Here is a 16,858-nt window from a genome sequence, read left to right on the forward strand (position 1 = left end):
GAAAAACATCCTTACAATAGCAACACAAAACAGAAAAATTTCAATATGTAACATTAGAAAGTTAATATTTTTAATAAATACAGCAAAAGATGATTAGTACACTAGGAAAGTGGGCAAAAACATAATTTGAAAATGCTCAAAGAGAAAATGCAAATGAAAAATTTATTTAAGAATCATCTTTAGACCACTAATAATCAAAGTTTTTGATTAGTTTGACTAATAATCAAATATATTGTTACAGGGAATGTAAACAATTACATTTTCTGCAGAACAGTTTATATAATATAATATATATAGTATATAATATAAAACTTAAGATATATAGACTCCGACCAAGTAATTTCACATTTAGAAATTAATTCTGAGGAAATTATAGGACAAGTGTGCAAAGATACAAACACAACCAAACACGATTTCCATTTTCATACAAAACCTGTAAATAACCGTCCATCAGTAGGTAGTTATTTAATTACATTGTGGTTAACCATACAATAATGCACTACGTAGCTAAAAGACAGGGAAATAGATAACATTGACATGAGATATGTGTGTTAAACACTAAAAGAAAAGCAGTTTCACTATTAAAAAGATGTGTACTCAAGGGCAGAAATCCAATAAAATTAATAACCTTTACTGGTTCATTAAGAACATTCTTATGTGCAACTGGCTTTTTTTTATGGTAAATGGTGGGGAAGAAATGCAATGACTACTCCTGAGTGTCAAGGACACTGCTCTGATTTGTACTAAGGCACCAGCAGTTTTACCTGCTGTGGGTCTTGCTCCATGTGTACAAAGGTCAACATAGAGAAAAAGGCAAATAACATCTTTTAATGAAGACAGTTTTGACCTTGAAGATCTACTGAAAGGGTTTCAGAGACACCCCCCAGGGGTTCCTAACCTCACTTTGAGCCTCTGGTCCAGGGGCTCAGATAACTGACTCCCACTAGACGTCCTTGGGAGAAAGTATTTGCAAATCATATCTATGATAAAGGGTAATATCCAAAATATATAAAGAACTAATACAATTCAACAGCAAAAGACACAAACAATCCAATTTAAAAAATGGGTAGAGGATCTGAATAAACACTTTTCCAAAGAAGACATACAGGTGGTCAATGGGTGCATGAAAAGGTGTTCAACATCACTACTTATCAGGGAAATGCAAATCAAAACCACAATGAGATAGAGCTTCATAGATGTTAGAATGGCTATTATCAAAAAGATAAGAAATAACAATTGTTGCCGAGGATGTGGAGAAAAGGTAACCCTTGTGTGCTGTTGGTGGGAACATAAATTGGTGCAGCCACTATGGAAAGCAGTATGGAGGTTCCTCAGAAAATTGAAACTAGAACCACCATACGATCTTGCAATTTCATTTCTGGGTATTTATCTGAAGGCAATGAAAACACTAACTTGAAAAGATATATGCACCCCCATGTTCACTGAAGCATCATAGCCAAGACATGGCAGCTAGGTAAGTATCCATCAATGAATGAATGGATAGAGGAAATGTGGTGTAACATACAATGAAATGTTATTCAGCCATGAAAAAGAAGGAAAGCTTGCCACTTGTGACAACATGATTGGACCTTGAGGGCATTTTGCTAAGTGAAATAAGTCACGCAGAGAAAGACATATACCATGTGATCTTGCTTTTACGTGGCATCTAAAAAAAACAACCAAAAAATGAACTCATAGATACAGAGAACAGATTGGTGATTGTCAGAGGCAAGGGGTTGGAGTGCATGAAATGGGTGAAGGGGTCAAAAGGTACAAACTTCCAGTTATAAGACAAATAAGTCACGAGGATGTAATATGCAGCATGGTGACTATAGTTAATAACACCGTACTGTATATTTCAAAGTTGCTAAGAGAGTAGATCTTAAAAATCCTCGTAACAGGAAAAAAAATTTTTAACTATGCGCGGTGACAGATGTTAACTAGACTTACTGTGGTGATTATTTTGCAATATATACAAATATTGAGACCTTATGTTGTGCATCTGAAGTTAACATACTATGTCAATTATATCTGATTAAAAAAAGCACCCAGCTGTCTTTGATTAAGCTAGACATTAAAGAGATGTGCAAAAATGTAAAATGATGCCACTCTTCTCACTAATTATTTTAAATTTGGAAAAGATACTTATTTTTCATAAAAAATGTTTTTATGTTAAGTGATTGATTTAGTGTTACTCTTAAATCAATTAATACCTAAATATTTTTAAACAATCGGTTTTAATTTCTAATAAGGTTCATACAGATAGATATAAAGAACATGAAAAAAGCTCTTTGAGATCCTCAATAATTTCTAAGATTGTAAATGAGCCCTAAGACCAAAATGTTTGACAGCTGCCGCCCAGGCCACAGCTGAGGTCAGCTGGACCCTAGGAACACAGCTGCTTCTGCGCAGAACCTCCTCAGATGCAACACATCTTTGCTCCCTCTCTGTCCCTCTTGTCAAACCCCACCATCTTTCTCTGCACTTCTCCCTCCTTCCGCTATTAACTCTACACGTCCGCCCAACCCTGTGCCCGCTCCATGACAGACCTTCCCACACTGAGCATTCAAACGGCAGATTCCATTACCAGCCTCACCCTCTGATGCAGACATCTGGGCACATCCAGTCCTCGCTTTTTGTACCCTTGTCATGACCTCTGAGTTCCCGGTTGAGTCATCCATCCTTTGAGTTGCCTGATCCATGACTTGGAGCTTCTGTTGGATTTCGTGTACAGCTGAGGATGTCCCTGGGCCAAAGAGTGATTTGTGAACAGTTTTAATTGGGTTCCCAGTGAACCCCATCTCCCCCTATGAGTGATTTCTTTCTCATGCTCCCAGTCCCTACCCTTTCAGGAAATCTTTGTATTCCGTACCTCACATATACCTTGCTATTTCTCTATAACTACTGCTCTCTTTTCTTGTGTGTATCTTTCTTTCTCCCCAGACTCGCAATCTTCCTTCCTGTTCCTCTCTTTCCCCTTCAGCTCCTCGTTTTGTTCATTAATTACAGGCGTATCGAGGGCAGGGCTTTTGTCTGTTTTGCTCACGGCTGAGTCCCCAGGACCTAAGACAGGTGCCTGGCACACACCTTCACTCAATTCATCTTTGTTGAATTAATATATAACAGACAGATTTTTGAAAATATTAGGATCATGTTTTTTTCATCCTTATAAATGGTAATGCCCCAGAGTTCCCTCATTATGAAATTGGTAACTTCCAGGGGAAAGGCAGTTACTGGCCAAAACCGAGAAGTCACTGCTCAGTTGAGACTGTTTTGGATATATTACACAAAATATTGAAACACAGAGTTTGTTGGGAGCAAAAGGGGATTTCTGAGTTACAAAAATTACCTTTAAATGCCAAAAGGAAAAGAAAGGCTTGGAGATCTGAAAGTCAAGTTTTCCTAGAAGCCACTGGTACAGAAAACTCAGCCTATGACGGAGTAAGTTTCCTCCAGCCAAGGAGGGCAATGGGGCTGGGAATTGAGAGGAAGAGACAAGGGGAGGAGAAGGGCATGCAAGGCGGTCTGAGTCCCCTCCCAGGTCAACCCCGAGGATTGAGGGGTGCTGGAAACAAGCAGGAAACTCAGAGGTGTCCAAAGCAGTGACACTCACGTCGTGATGCATGTTTGGGAGCTGAGAGGAGAGGCCCTCCCAGGTTGCCCCAGACTCTTAGGGCAGGAAATCCAAGAGAACTCTACGGACTGGCACACCTAGAACCACAGAAAAAGGGAAGGAGGAAGGAGAGGGGAGAAGGAAGAGGGAGAGAATGCAAAGAAGAAGGAAAGTGTGATGAAGACCAAGAGAAATAAAACAGAGGAGCCAGAAAGATGCAGCTTCATAAACTGCTCTTTCCTCTGCTGCAGATAACACTGGTTTTGTGCATGCAGTAGATGCACGGTGAGCAGGCACTGGTTGGCTGAGGCAGTTTTGAATGCTCAGTGACTCCACGTCTCACTCCCGTTCGGGATCGGGAGTCTGAAGCCTGCCTGCCCATTCAGGTTTGCCTTGTCTGTTCCTCCTGGCTCTGATCCTGGACTGGACACAGTCCTAATCTGAAAGTGGACTGGTGCCTCCTGTCCACCCCCACCTCCACTCCTTCCCAGTGATAAGAGAAAAGATGCTTGTTTGAACCAGCATGGCATCTGGGTCGTCCTTCTTTCGTGAACAGGAGTCCTTTGACTGGGTGGCTTGGGGGCAGGGGTGGGGCTGCCGTGCTCCAGTGATACCCGGGTGGCCGTGTGGCTGGGGAGGAGGGCATGCTGGTTGGCCAAGTGATGACCCAGATGAACACCAAGGCAGTAAGGACCTCATGTTTCTTGCTTACCTCTTGGGAGTCTTTCCTTCTGTCTTTTTTTTGAACTTGACCAGTTATATTTTTTTCTCCTCTTTTCTAAAACAGAAAAAGAAGAAGTCGTCTCTATGGCTATAAATATTGATCTAGAAGCTTAAGTCAACATCTTTAAGTAAATTTTTTTCTGTCTTCCCAATACTTTGTGGAGGCCAGAAAACCATAAAATCTACGTGGAAAAAGTACTCCGCTTTACTCGGAAATAAAAAATGATTGAAAAAAGACGTAACAGAGATATACTTAATTATTAACATTTAAAATATGCCATTTTTCCAAAATAATAACCAGTTTTTCAAGACAACAAGACTATAAGAAAATATAGAGAAAGATTGTTATAAGCCACAAGTATAAACAATTTTTTTAGCCAAATGCAGGGCTAGAAATCACAAAGGTAAAAGATGAAAAGTTTTGACTGTTTACAAAATTTAAAATGTCCGCACTTCCAAAAACATCATTCACAATATTAAAACAAGAAAATGGGGAAAAAATCCAATATATTTAACATTAGGGGATTAATATCCTTAGTAGATAAAGCAAAAGATGAACAGTACACCTGGAAAGTGGGCAGAAAATGCTCAAAGAGAAAATGCAAATGATAAATTTATTTAAAAAATCATCTTTAGACCACTAATAATCAAAGAAATGCACTGTTTAGTTTAAGGATACCCAACCCTTTAAAGAGTTTTATCATGTCTAGTGTTGGTGAGCATGTAGGAAATGAGCACGCATGTACTGTTAAAAGGAACATTAAACAATTACATTTTTTGCAGAACAATTTGGTAACATATATAAAATTATACAGTAGGGTGCTATGTAGCTAAAAGAAAGGAAAATAGATAATATTAACATTAAGACGTGTGTTAAATTCACAATGAAAAAAGGTTTATAGAAGAGACTATATAGTATGAGTATATATATATATAGTATGAGTATATATATATAAATATACAATAAATATATAAATGATAAATGTATATGCATATTTGTAAGGTGTATAAATACAGTGGGGGCAGTTTAAATAGGAATTTAACTTTCTGATTAATAATTTTCTGTACTCTTTGCACTGTATCAGACAGGATAGGATAGGCTATACATTAACAAACAAAACCAAATCTTGGTGGCTTAATATACAACAGTGCGTTTATTCATCACGCAGAGTCCTCTGCAGGACCTGCAGTCTCCAGGGCAGCTGTCCTCGGCGTGGCGGTGCTGAGATTCCCACTGCCTTAGCCTCTGGCATCTCCCTCTTCCACACACAGGAGAGTAAGGGATGCTGTGCAGTGGCTCTTAGGTGCTTTGACCCAGAAGTGAAACCCATTGCACCAGCTCATTGGCCAGAACAATGGCCATGGATCTGTCTCCTGCAAGGGGCTGGGAAACATAAGCTTTCCAAGTATCCAGGAAAAGCAGGGGAATTGGAAAGAGTGGAGAGCACTAGTAACGCCCACTACAACAGCATGCAGAGCGAGTACTGCTGGTTATTCCCCTATCTCTGGTCTCTCTCTTTCCTTAGCAGTAAAGCCCCTGATTTTGAGCTGGATACCTGTCCTTCTAGAATAAAGACTGCATTGCCCAGCCTCCTTTGCGGTCAGCTGAAGCCATGTAACTAGTCCTGGCAATGAAGTGGTAACAGAATTACTAAATGCAACCTGCAGATAGCATCCTACAATAGAGCAGGAGGTGTGCCCCTCCTTGACCTTGCCTCTTTCCCTGGAGGAATGCAGACTTGTTGACTGGACGTCAGTGAAGGGGATGCCACATGCTCAGGATGGTGGAGCAACAGGTGAAGATGAGCCTGGAATTTTATGGTGTATGCAAGCCCCTGACCATCTATCTCCATAGAGGAGAAGGAAAGAGGCTCTCTTATGTTAGCTACTATTTTTGGGGGCGTGGCAGGAGCAAGCAAATCATAATGGCTGCCACAAGTATGGAAAATTTTCTATGCTGAAAAAAAGTGAAATCACTGTTTTAAGAAGCTCTAATCTTTTGCTGGCTTGGATGTCTTTTGTAGCCCAAAGAGCATAATAACCACTAGGAGTAACACCAAATCCACTCTAACAGAGACCAAATATGTCTTTACACTTACGCTTTTTCCCGGGAGATTTTCCCAAAGACTGTTTACTTCCATTATCCATGGGATCTAGAAAGTAATGAGAAAGAAAGCAATTCTGAAATAAGCAAGATTTACATTTTGTGACCACACTCATGTCAGACAGTAATGAGTTGGCAAAGCTTTGACAGTATTATTTCTGAGTCCCTTCCTTTCTGATGGAGAACGATAGCTTCTGAAGAGAATTCCAGGGACCAAGATGCTAGTCCTGTGCCAGCCAACCTTTATCCAAGGGATCTTGGGAAAACCCATTGACCCTTTACATGTCTCAGTGTTCTCATTTGTAAAATTGAATAAATTACTCAACCTTCTCCAAGGGCTGCTATAAAAATAAATAGAATTTATCCATGAGAAAATTTGAAATATTCCTATAAAAGTGAGTGCAATGTAGGAGAAACTTAAAAAATAATAATTTCTATTTTAAGGTGGTCAAATTTAACCCATTGTTTCTTACAATAATTTGATACTTGTCATTTGAGAGTCACATTTGTCATGTGAGAGTTCTGTGAATTTGTAACACAGTGACCAAATCACGAACAGACAGAAGAATTCAGCTTCGCCCCCTCCAAGGGTAGTGGTAGCAATGTGCATAACAGTAGCAATGGTCAGAAGTGAGTTAACATGCACCGTTTTAGCCAGGCATGCCCACAACAACACTGTCAGTTACGGGTGCTCAGTCATACTATTATATTTGTGATTAAGGTGATCTGTTTTCTTCCTTTCCCAGAAAGGTCATGTGAGAAAAATGGAATTTTGAGCCTTAGGAAAAAACTTGATCCATGGCTGGGCACTTTCAATAGAGCACCATGAATACACATAGAGCAGGAACTCTCAGCAGTGGTGATGTTGCCCAAAAATTGGCTCCTGGGGGAAAAAAATCTTATTCTTCTTATGTATAAAGCACAAGTAAATATATGCAGTCCATAAATTGATATATAATGTATTTGAGATATTAAAATATCATATGGAGGGGTTTGTGATTGGAAAAAATCCTGAAGTGGACTCCTTAAGGAAGTGATAATGAAAAAAAGGTTAAGAAACTCTGGTTTAGAGTAAAACAGCTCTGAATTTGGGCTCCTGATGACCACACTCTGAGACTTGCAATCCCTTATCTGTACCGTGCATGATTCCTGGTGGTGTGCTAGGTGGCTCCTGGGGTCTCCTTCCTTCATTCACTTCTGAAGCGTCATCACTGACCTCTGAAAAAAGAAACAGCATTCCTCTTAAATCTCAGAAAATGCCTTCTGGAAAGCTCCATGGGGAATCTCCCAGAGATCTCAGAAGGCCGTTGCACACTCTGGAGCCAAAGGCTGGAGGCTCCAGGTCATGCCTGAGCCTCCATGATGCCCTCCTGAGAATGCATCTAACTCTGGGTCTGTCTGCCACTTGGGGAGGAGCAGAGCAAGGCTGGTCGGTAGTTCCCCTACTAAGGGAGACGTCTAGTGGGAGTCAGTCATCTGAGCTGCTGGACCAGAGGCTCACAGTGAGGTCGTGAACCTCTGGGGGGTGGGGGTCCCTGAAACCCTTTTAATAGATCTTCAAAGTCAAAACTGTCTTCAGTAAAAGATATTATTTGTCCTTTTCACTATGTCGACCTTTGAACACATGGAGCAAGACCCATGGCAGGTAAAACTGCTGGTGCCTTAGTACAAATCAAAGCAGTGTCCCTGAACCTGTCATTGCATTCTTCATCATCACTTACTCACCATTAAAAAAAAGCTAGTTTCGCTTAAGAATGCCCTTGATGAACCAGTAAAAATTATTAATTTTATTAAATTTCTACCCTTGAGTGCACATCTTTTTAACAGTCTTTGTGAAAAACTGGAGAGTACATATGAAGCTGTGGGCTGCATCTTGAAGTTCATGGTTGTCTCAAGGAAAATACTTGTGTGATTGTTTGAGTTGTAACTCACTGTATTATTCAGTGAAGGAATATATTCCAAATGTCCATGATATTATAAAATCTTATATGAGTAGATCTATTCAAAATGTAAGATAGCATAATGCATTTTATCATAACAAAGTATGAAAAATTCATAGATATGGTCTCAGATTCTATCTTACAACCAACCTTTCAGAAACTAGCCCTTGCAGAGTCTGGGCATAGTAGCAAAGATGAATATTCACGTATATCTCAAAATACTGTTGAAATACTCCACCCTTTTAAACTATAGATCCAGTTGTCTTTGCATAAGCTAGACATTAAAGAGATTTGCAAAAATGTAGTGATGCTACTCTTCTCACTAATTTTTTAAAATTTGGAAAAGATACTTATTTTTCATAAAAGTATGCTGTTTATGTTAATAGTAATCAGTTTACTACTGACACTTCTACTGGAATGAATAGACAAATATTTTTAAACAATTAGTTTTAATCTCTAAGAAGGTATATATGGCCACATATAAACAACATAATTTTTAAGAGTGTGAAGGAGTCCTGAGACCGAAAATTTAAGAGCTGCTGCCCAGGTCACAGCTGAGGTCAGCTGGACCCTGAGAACACAGCTGCTTCTGCACAAAAACACCTCAGATGCAACACATCCTTTTTCCCTCTGTCCCTCTTGTTAAACCTCACTGTTTTTCTCTGCACTTCTCCCTCCTCCTAGTATTAACTTTACAAGTCCACCTAACCCAGTGCCTGCTCCATGACAGACCCTCCCACAGTGAGAATTCAAATAGAAGACTCCATCACCAGCCTCACCCTCTGGTCCAGATGTTTGGGCACATCCAGTCCTGGCTTTTTGGACCCTTGTCGTGACCTTTGAGTTCCTGGTTGAGTCGTCCTTCTTTTGAGTTGCCTGATCCACCACTTGGAGCTTCTCTTGGATTTCATCCCCAGGTGAGACTGTCCCTGGGCCAAATAGTGATTCATAAATAGCTTTGACTGGGGTCCCCAGTGGACCTCCTCCTCCCCATATTAGTGCCCTCCCTTCTCCTGGTCCCGGTCTCCACACTTTGAGATCTCTGTACCCCTGTGCCCTGCTTTTCTCCTGCTGTTTCTCTCTGATTACATGTTTCTTCTTGTGGGCACCTTTCGTTTTCCTTCAAACTCACCATCTGACCTCACCCTCTGTACAACCTGTTGGAAGCAACCAGATAAATCTGGGGGAATCTCCAAGCCACAGGGCTTACTTCTTGATTCCTGTCTATGTGACCCCAGCCACCAGGAGGTGGCCAAATGGAGTAGAAATGGCCATGTGGTCTGTTTCCGTAGAGTAGGGACCTTATAAAGTATCTCTCCAGGTTCCCTCAGGGCCTAAGTGTGATACAGGGGCGATCCAAGGGTCCCTAGCTGCCTCCCGTGGGGAAAGTACAAGGTATTGAAGAATTAAGAGGCAAGGGCCCTGGGATTGGGGGTGAGGTTGAGACTAAGAGCATTTGCAGTGCCGGTGGAGGGTGCCCAGTGAGTCTGCTTCATCGTGGAAGGAGGAGATCACAATTTTCACTGGCTGTGGACCTTAGGAGCTGATCCCCATAGGATGACCGTTGTCCAGTGAGCAAGGATATCTCTAGGACACCAGGGAGGACATACACGCAGCACAGCCATGCCCCTTCATGGCAGGTGAATGCCTGAGCTTCTCTCTACTCCCATGAATCACTTCCAGAGGAGGCAGGAGCTAAATGTTGGGAGGAGGTACCCAGAAGCGGCAGGGAGTTTAATCACGGAAATTACTGAATATTTACATAAAAGAGAATGAGACAAACTAAAAGAGCCTGAAAGTTGCCTTTAATTGGCACGTTTAATCTTGTTCCTGAATCACGAAAGTTTCAGAGAAAATGAGAACTCCTACAGAAAATAAAGAATACCTCTTTTTTTTTTTGCGTACAAAAAGTGTGGTATGTATATTTTCAGCATGACAAGTCGGTGTTCTTTTTTCCTTCAAATTTTGTCTCTCTTTCTAGTTGTTTTCAGCATTTTTAATAAAGGTGATTAATTACATGTAAAATAATGTGACTGTTAAAAATATCCCTGTAAAAATTTTCATTTAAATACAATAGGAAGAAAGACAAATCTGGAAGGGCCTGGCATCTCCTACTCTTGGTCACTTAGTGGAAGGAAGTCTCAGCAGAGCGGAGCTACACCAACAGAGCAGGCTGGTACCAACCCCAGAACCCCGGGGGCTCCCCCTTTCTAACAAGATCATTTATCTGACAGGGAGCATCTGCTGTTGCACAGTCACATGAATGTTCCTGCCCCCAGACCTATAAACGTGTAGAGCATTATGGGAGTGAGTGTCTCAGTACCAGGATGCTGGCCGTAGGGCAGACAGATCATCTATGCCTGCTCTAAGCTTAGAGTAATAAGAATTTGGAGGATGGTGTGGATTCTACTTCTCTGCTGTGAGATTCTCCTCCAATAATCCTTAGTTTATGTTGGCACCACGTGGTGCAAGTGGTATCTGTGACTCCTTTGCATAACACAATAATAAATTCATAAACTTTCATTTTTTTTACTCAAGAAATAACTAATACCTCGTTTGTGCCTGGAGATTATCATCCAGCCAAGAAGAGACACATTGCGTAAGTAATAACAATAGAGAATGTGGAATCTTCCAAAAGGGTCAGTTCTGGGGGCTACAGAAACACACAGTGGGACCGACTTAGCTAATTGAAGGGTCAGGGGATGTCTTTTGAAGTAGACATTTAAGCCAACATCAGTGATGAATAGGAGATAGCCAAACATTTATGGGAAGTAGTGTAGGGTAAGACTGTTGCATTCAAAGAGAACAGCACATGCCAAGGATCAAAGGGAGAGAAATGAAATGAGAGGAATGGAAGTTTAGTGTGCTTGGCTGGAGGTTTGGGTGGAAAGAAGACAGAATTGGAGGGAAAGGGAAGGATTGGATTGGAGAGAGCTTTGACAATCACATGAAGAACTATGAACGTTATTCTGAGAGCCATAGGAGGCCATGTACAAGTTTTAAGCATGGGAATGAAATCACTAGACTGTAGTGTAGGAAGGAGGAGATAGAATCAACAGAACTTTGTCAATATTCTGAGGTAGATTATCAGGTAGTCAAGGATGACTTAGTTTTTGGCTTGGCAACTGGGTAACTCATTTCAAGTTCAATAAACTCCAAATTCCTGCCAAGAGCCTGGGGGCCTTACATGTTCTGGCCCTCTCTACCATCTCACCTTCTCCTTGCTTCATCATCACCGAACAACACCAGCCTTTCCCCTCAGCCTCAGTTCCTTCACACTGGTGAGTCCCTCTGCCTGGATCATCCAATCTGAAGGGACCTTCACTCCAAAGTGCAAATCACTATTGTAATCCTATCCTTTATTTTCTTTCATCTTCTCATCACTGTCTGAAATTACCTTGTTTATGTGGTTTCTGGCTTATTTTCTTTCTCTTCCTCAAACAGGATGTAAACTCTAGGAGCTTTCTTCTTTCTTTTTTTGCTTGATATCTTGCTTTCTCTCCTTTTAAAAAACTCTATTGGGGGCAGTTCCCATGGTCGAGTGGTTAAGTTCTCGTGTTCCACTTTGGCGGCCCAGGGTTTGCCAGTTAGGGTCCTGGGTGTGGACCTAGCACCACTCAACAAGCCATGCTGAGGTGGCATCCCACATAGAAGAACAAGAAGGACAAACAACTAGGATATAAAACTATGTCCTGGGGCTTTGGGGAGAGAAAAAAAAGAGAAAGATTGGCAATAGATGTTAACTCAGGGCCAATCTTCCTCACCACCACCACCAACAAAAAAACCACCTCTATTGTTAGCTCTCAGAATGGATATACACAGAATTAGTGTTCTCTGCATGTTTGTTGAGCAAAGATCTGAAGACTAGAAGACTAGGTTTTAGGGGAAGAAGATGAATCAATTTTGGACATATTTAGATCAGAGTGTCTATAGGAGACTTGCAACAAAGATGACCAGTAAGCAGTTGGCTGTATGTTTCTTAAAGACAAATCTGAGTTGGAGGTGTAGATTTGGGAGTCATCAGCATAGAGGTGGTGATTGAAGTCTTGAGAGTGGTTGACAAAGCTCATGGAGTGTGAGTTGAATAACCTGAGTAGTTTATACTAAACCAAGAAGGAACGTAGAGAACACACACAATGTGGCAATAGGCCATTGACTTAAATGTGGAATGAGGGAGAGAGCAGCTTGTCTTTCCTCCTTACCCAGGAAGACCACTTACCTTTGGGTAAAAGGCAGAAAACTAAAATATTTTTATGAAATACCTTAAAAGGTACTGTTGGTACAAGGCACCAACTCTGTGATTTTGGGTGCTGGAATCATGATAAGGGTAAACCAAGTCAGGGAAAAGGAGCTTTATGCCATTGACTTGGGCCGCCACCTGTTGCTCCGTGTCCTCCTTTTAGCTATAATGTCTATGTATGCTATCACCTCCCTTTCATTATTCAACCCACTGCAGCTGGCTTCTTCCTCCATTACCACTAAAAGTGCCCTTGAGTTTTCCAGTGACACCTTGTGGCCAAACCCAAGGTCCTCTTCTTTGAATTTTGTCTTGATTTACAGATGTGCTGTCTCCTGGCGCACCTCCCTCCTCACCGGTCTCTTCCTCTCAGTCTGCTTTGCTGGATTCCTCTTCTAATGGGATTTCTGAGAGCAGGGCTACATCCTGGGTTCTCTTCTCTCTCCCCATGGATCTGGATACCTTCATTTTGCTGATGACTCTTATATTTCTATCTTTGGACCAAATTTTTTATTGAGTGCCAGACTGGCATATTGTGGGGAAAATTAAACTTCCCTAAATCCTCAGTGCTTCTGTAAAAAGCCCTAGCCTTCTGAGATACAGAAATGTGTACAGAATAAAGATAGGGGATGTTTGCTTTCACTTTCCTTAGAAACATTTTACTTTTCACATACCGTGAGAATTAGATCTGTAGCTATTTGTCTAGTTAATTGCTCTGAGCTAAAAGGATAACAAAACTTCTCCTCTCCTGAGATTGCCAAAAGGTTACAGCCAGGGCTAGGTTCCTGGGTTAAGACCCAAAGTGTAAGGAATATTGGAGCTTTCTCTCCTTAGGTAATTACATGTCAAAAGGAATGAAGCCCAGAACTTGGAGACATCTCTGTAAAAGCCTGAGACACCAGGGGTTTCTCTGGCTCTTGGAAAGCTGCATTTAAATTCCAAAAGATTAGGGTGAGAACCTAGGATCTTTTCAATCCTATATCAAAGCAGCACACTTATTTAAAAATTTTAATCCTTTCAGGAGGGGAGGAGGATGGCTGTCCTTGTTCTGTATATAAACAGAAAATCCATCATTCTCCATTCCTTGTCTATGGGCTGTAATCTGCCCCTCACTAGAGAGATTCCATCAGCTCTCTTCTCGTTGCCTACTGGTCTGTGTGTAGGGGATAGATGCTGCAATGTTACTCTGGCTATTAAGCTGATTGTGAATATCAACAAAGAATTCTTTTCTCTGACCCAGGTGCCTCGTGTTTCTACAGTAGTCATATATATAAAGAACATGACAATGCAAGTAGGGTAACATCTCAGGCCCTCCACAGTTCTTGGCAAAGCACATACCTGGCACAACAGCATAGATGGCTAGCACAAATCCTGAGACGGACAGGTCAAAAGTGGAATTCTAGAGTTTCCTCCCAAATATATTTGTATCCCACTCAGCAATGGGCACCACCATTCACCCAGCCATTCAAGCCAGAAATTGAAGAGCAAGCCTTGATTTCTCCCTCTCTCATCCTCAGCTTCCAACTTATCAAGTCCTGTCAACTCTACCTCCAAACTGATCTTGGGTTGGCTCTCTTCTCTCTATCTCCACAGCCAGATCTGACTCCAGGTTAGTATTAGCTGTCATGGCATCTGCCCCCCAAATGGTTTCCTCGCTTCCCTTCTTTTCTATTTCCAACTTGTTCTTTACACTGCACCAAAATTTGTCTTGTCAAGTTTAAAACTGGATCATGCCACTTCACTGATTAGATCTCTTCAATGGCTCCCCATTGCATTTAGAATAAAATTCAGCTCCCCACACTGACCTACACGCATGAGAAGTCTCCAGTCTCCTCTTGTAGTCTCGTCTTACCTTTTGGGAGGCTTTTTTTCTGATATCTCTTCTTTGGAATTGACCACACATTTCTTTTTCTTTTCTTTCCTAAAAAGAAAGGATACAGATCATCTTTTATAGCTACAAGCATAGATCTGCCAAACTTATATGTCAACAATTTTCGGTTTTTACTTTTGGTCTTCAAACCATAGTGGCTAGGAAGTCATGGGTGACCTTAGGTGATGCTGCTTCATGGTGTAATGAGGGGAGAAGAAATTCTAAAGTGGCAGAGGAGAGAGACATGAGGAAATGGAGACATTGCGTTTAGGTAACTCATTTCTAGAAGTTTGGTTGTGAAATGGAAGGGAGAACTATGGAGGCAGTTGAAGAGAGATGAGGATCAAGATAAAGTCCCTTTTATGAGCTATAATGGGCTTAGGCATTGGCTGAATGCAGATCTTTGTGAGAGGAAGATGTTGAATTCTCGAGAGAGAGAAGGGATCATGGATACTATCAGGTAGAAGTAGAAGGATTGCCTTGGAGAGAAGGACAGTACTGGAGGGGAGGGGACAGGTGCAGTTAGGGCTTGTAGGGTTGGGAGCAGCAAGTGATTCCCATTTGATGTCTTCCTATGAAGTAGGAGGAAAAGTCATCTCTTGAGGAAAAAAGAGGTGGTGAGGGGTTCAGAGGTTTGAAAAAAAGAGCTCAGGGTCTGAAAGTATCATTGCACTTCGTGGAATTGTCCCACACATGGAAGGATCATTTTCGCTGGAATCATGAAGACACAGTGGGTTCACTCTGCCCTACTATGCGACTCTCCCCAGCAGTGCCTGCTCTCAGATACAGTGTGCAGAAAGTAGATAATAGATTCTTCCACACTTGCCAGAGAGTTATAGGAAAAGACAGAAAGGCAAGGCAGCTTAAGATATTGGCAATGGGTTACTAAAACGCTGGATCTTGGACTCTAAGCTGGTAAGAAGGGGCGTGAAGAAAGGCAGATGATGGATTGGAAAAGGGAAAGGCCAGTGGTCATCTAAGTGAGGTTGATGGACAGCTACAGAGGGAATAAATTATAAGGAAGAGATCAGGCGCGGATATTTTTAAATTAATTTTTTAAGATTGGGCTGAGGAGGAGATATCAGAAGTTGAACGATAGCTGCAGAAGAAGCAAGCTTCAAGGACAGGTGTGAAAAAAATGAATTGTTAAATTAATTATTGGGGAGTTGAGCCAGGGTTGAATGAAGAAAGGGCCTGTGGATTGCATTTGGGCACAGAGGCCAAGAATGGGTGGAGGAAGGAGTCACTGGAAATGAGATTTGAGAGGTCAGGGTATTGGATGGGCCTGTTACCCACGTATACCTCGAAGGTGTCCAGGAAGATGGCAGGACTTGAAGTGACAGAACAACTCTAAGTGAGCCTTGAGGTCTGCTGGGGCATGGAGGGGAACGACAGATAATAGTGATGAAGAGGGAGTGAGTGTTTCACTTGAATGGTTAAGCCTCAAAGGAGAGGATCAGGGAGCAAGCGGCTGGCTGGGGGCAGTGGGTAACAAGGGGTGGACATCCAACCTACCTTCTACCATGAGGAGACTGATAGCAGAGAATATGCAGCCTTGTCTTAAGAGGAAGCAGAGTCCTCTCTGGGAAACAACTTTCAGTTAAAGAGGGAGGAGCAACTAACCCTCCAAGAAGTTGTGGCTATAGGAGACTTTGATGATTTCTGAACAGGCAGTTCCAATGAGTGCATATTTCAATGGTCCTAAATGCCTTCCCACTTCCCTATAATTTTCATGAAGGCCTTAGAGGAAGATGCAATGAATCGGCATTGCAGAAACAAACTGTACGGGCGTCTTGACAATAATCACATAATGGGTACATATGACAAGATATAATCGGAAGAACAGAATGCAGCTCCAAATTCACCCTCCAGACATCTCCAGGACAAAGGCAATCATTACCTTTCTTTGTGGGAGGTGTGCTGGATGCCTCCTGGGGCTCTTCTGCATCATTTGGTTCAGGAGAATCATCTCGTATCACTGACAGAAGAAATAGAATTCATTTCAGAGCTCAGAAAGGGCTGAAGAGAAAGTGCCAAGGGAGATCAATGGGAGACCCAGGAGGGTGATGAGTGTGTGTAGACAGGGCTGGGAACCTGCCAGCTTGCAGGGTTGCCTTGATTTGACCAACTTGTGTCATCGTGACCTGTGTGACCATCACAGTGAAACAGGGAACAATTGCTCCACACAGAAGGCTCAGTTTGGCCCACTTAGAGAGATTCCTCTTACTCAATGGAAGAGAAGTACAAGGGCTGTCAGCAGCCTTCACTCAGGGAATGAAGCTGAGAGCAGTGTGTGTTGTGACCTTTAATTCTGATGGCCACAATGAAGGGAATGTCTCTGCCACATGAAAAATACATGCTATTGCCTAGA

The 16,858-nt window shown here is 41.8% G+C and overlaps 1 protein-coding gene across 1 annotated transcript in view; it reads right to left on the minus strand.

The window, feature by feature from the left end:
* SP110 (SP110 nuclear body protein) overlaps positions 1-16,858 on the minus strand; it is a gene marked incomplete at its 3' end in the record, with an annotated part of 42,178 nt that overhangs the window by 16,473 nt on the left and 8,847 nt on the right. The window contains 7 exon segments of the mRNA NM_001433483.1: positions 2,588-2,746; positions 4,326-4,391; positions 6,436-6,489; positions 7,578-7,658; positions 9,160-9,309; positions 14,470-14,538; positions 16,388-16,465. Of these exon segments, the coding sequence (NP_001420412.1) occupies positions 2,588-2,746; positions 4,326-4,391; positions 6,436-6,489; positions 7,578-7,658; positions 9,160-9,309; positions 14,470-14,538; positions 16,388-16,465 (657 nt within the window).

Source organism: Equus caballus, chromosome 6 (assembly GCF_041296265.1).
Source record: "Equus caballus isolate H_3958 breed thoroughbred chromosome 6, TB-T2T, whole genome shotgun sequence".
Taxonomy (NCBI): Eukaryota; Metazoa; Chordata; class Mammalia; order Perissodactyla; family Equidae; genus Equus; species Equus caballus.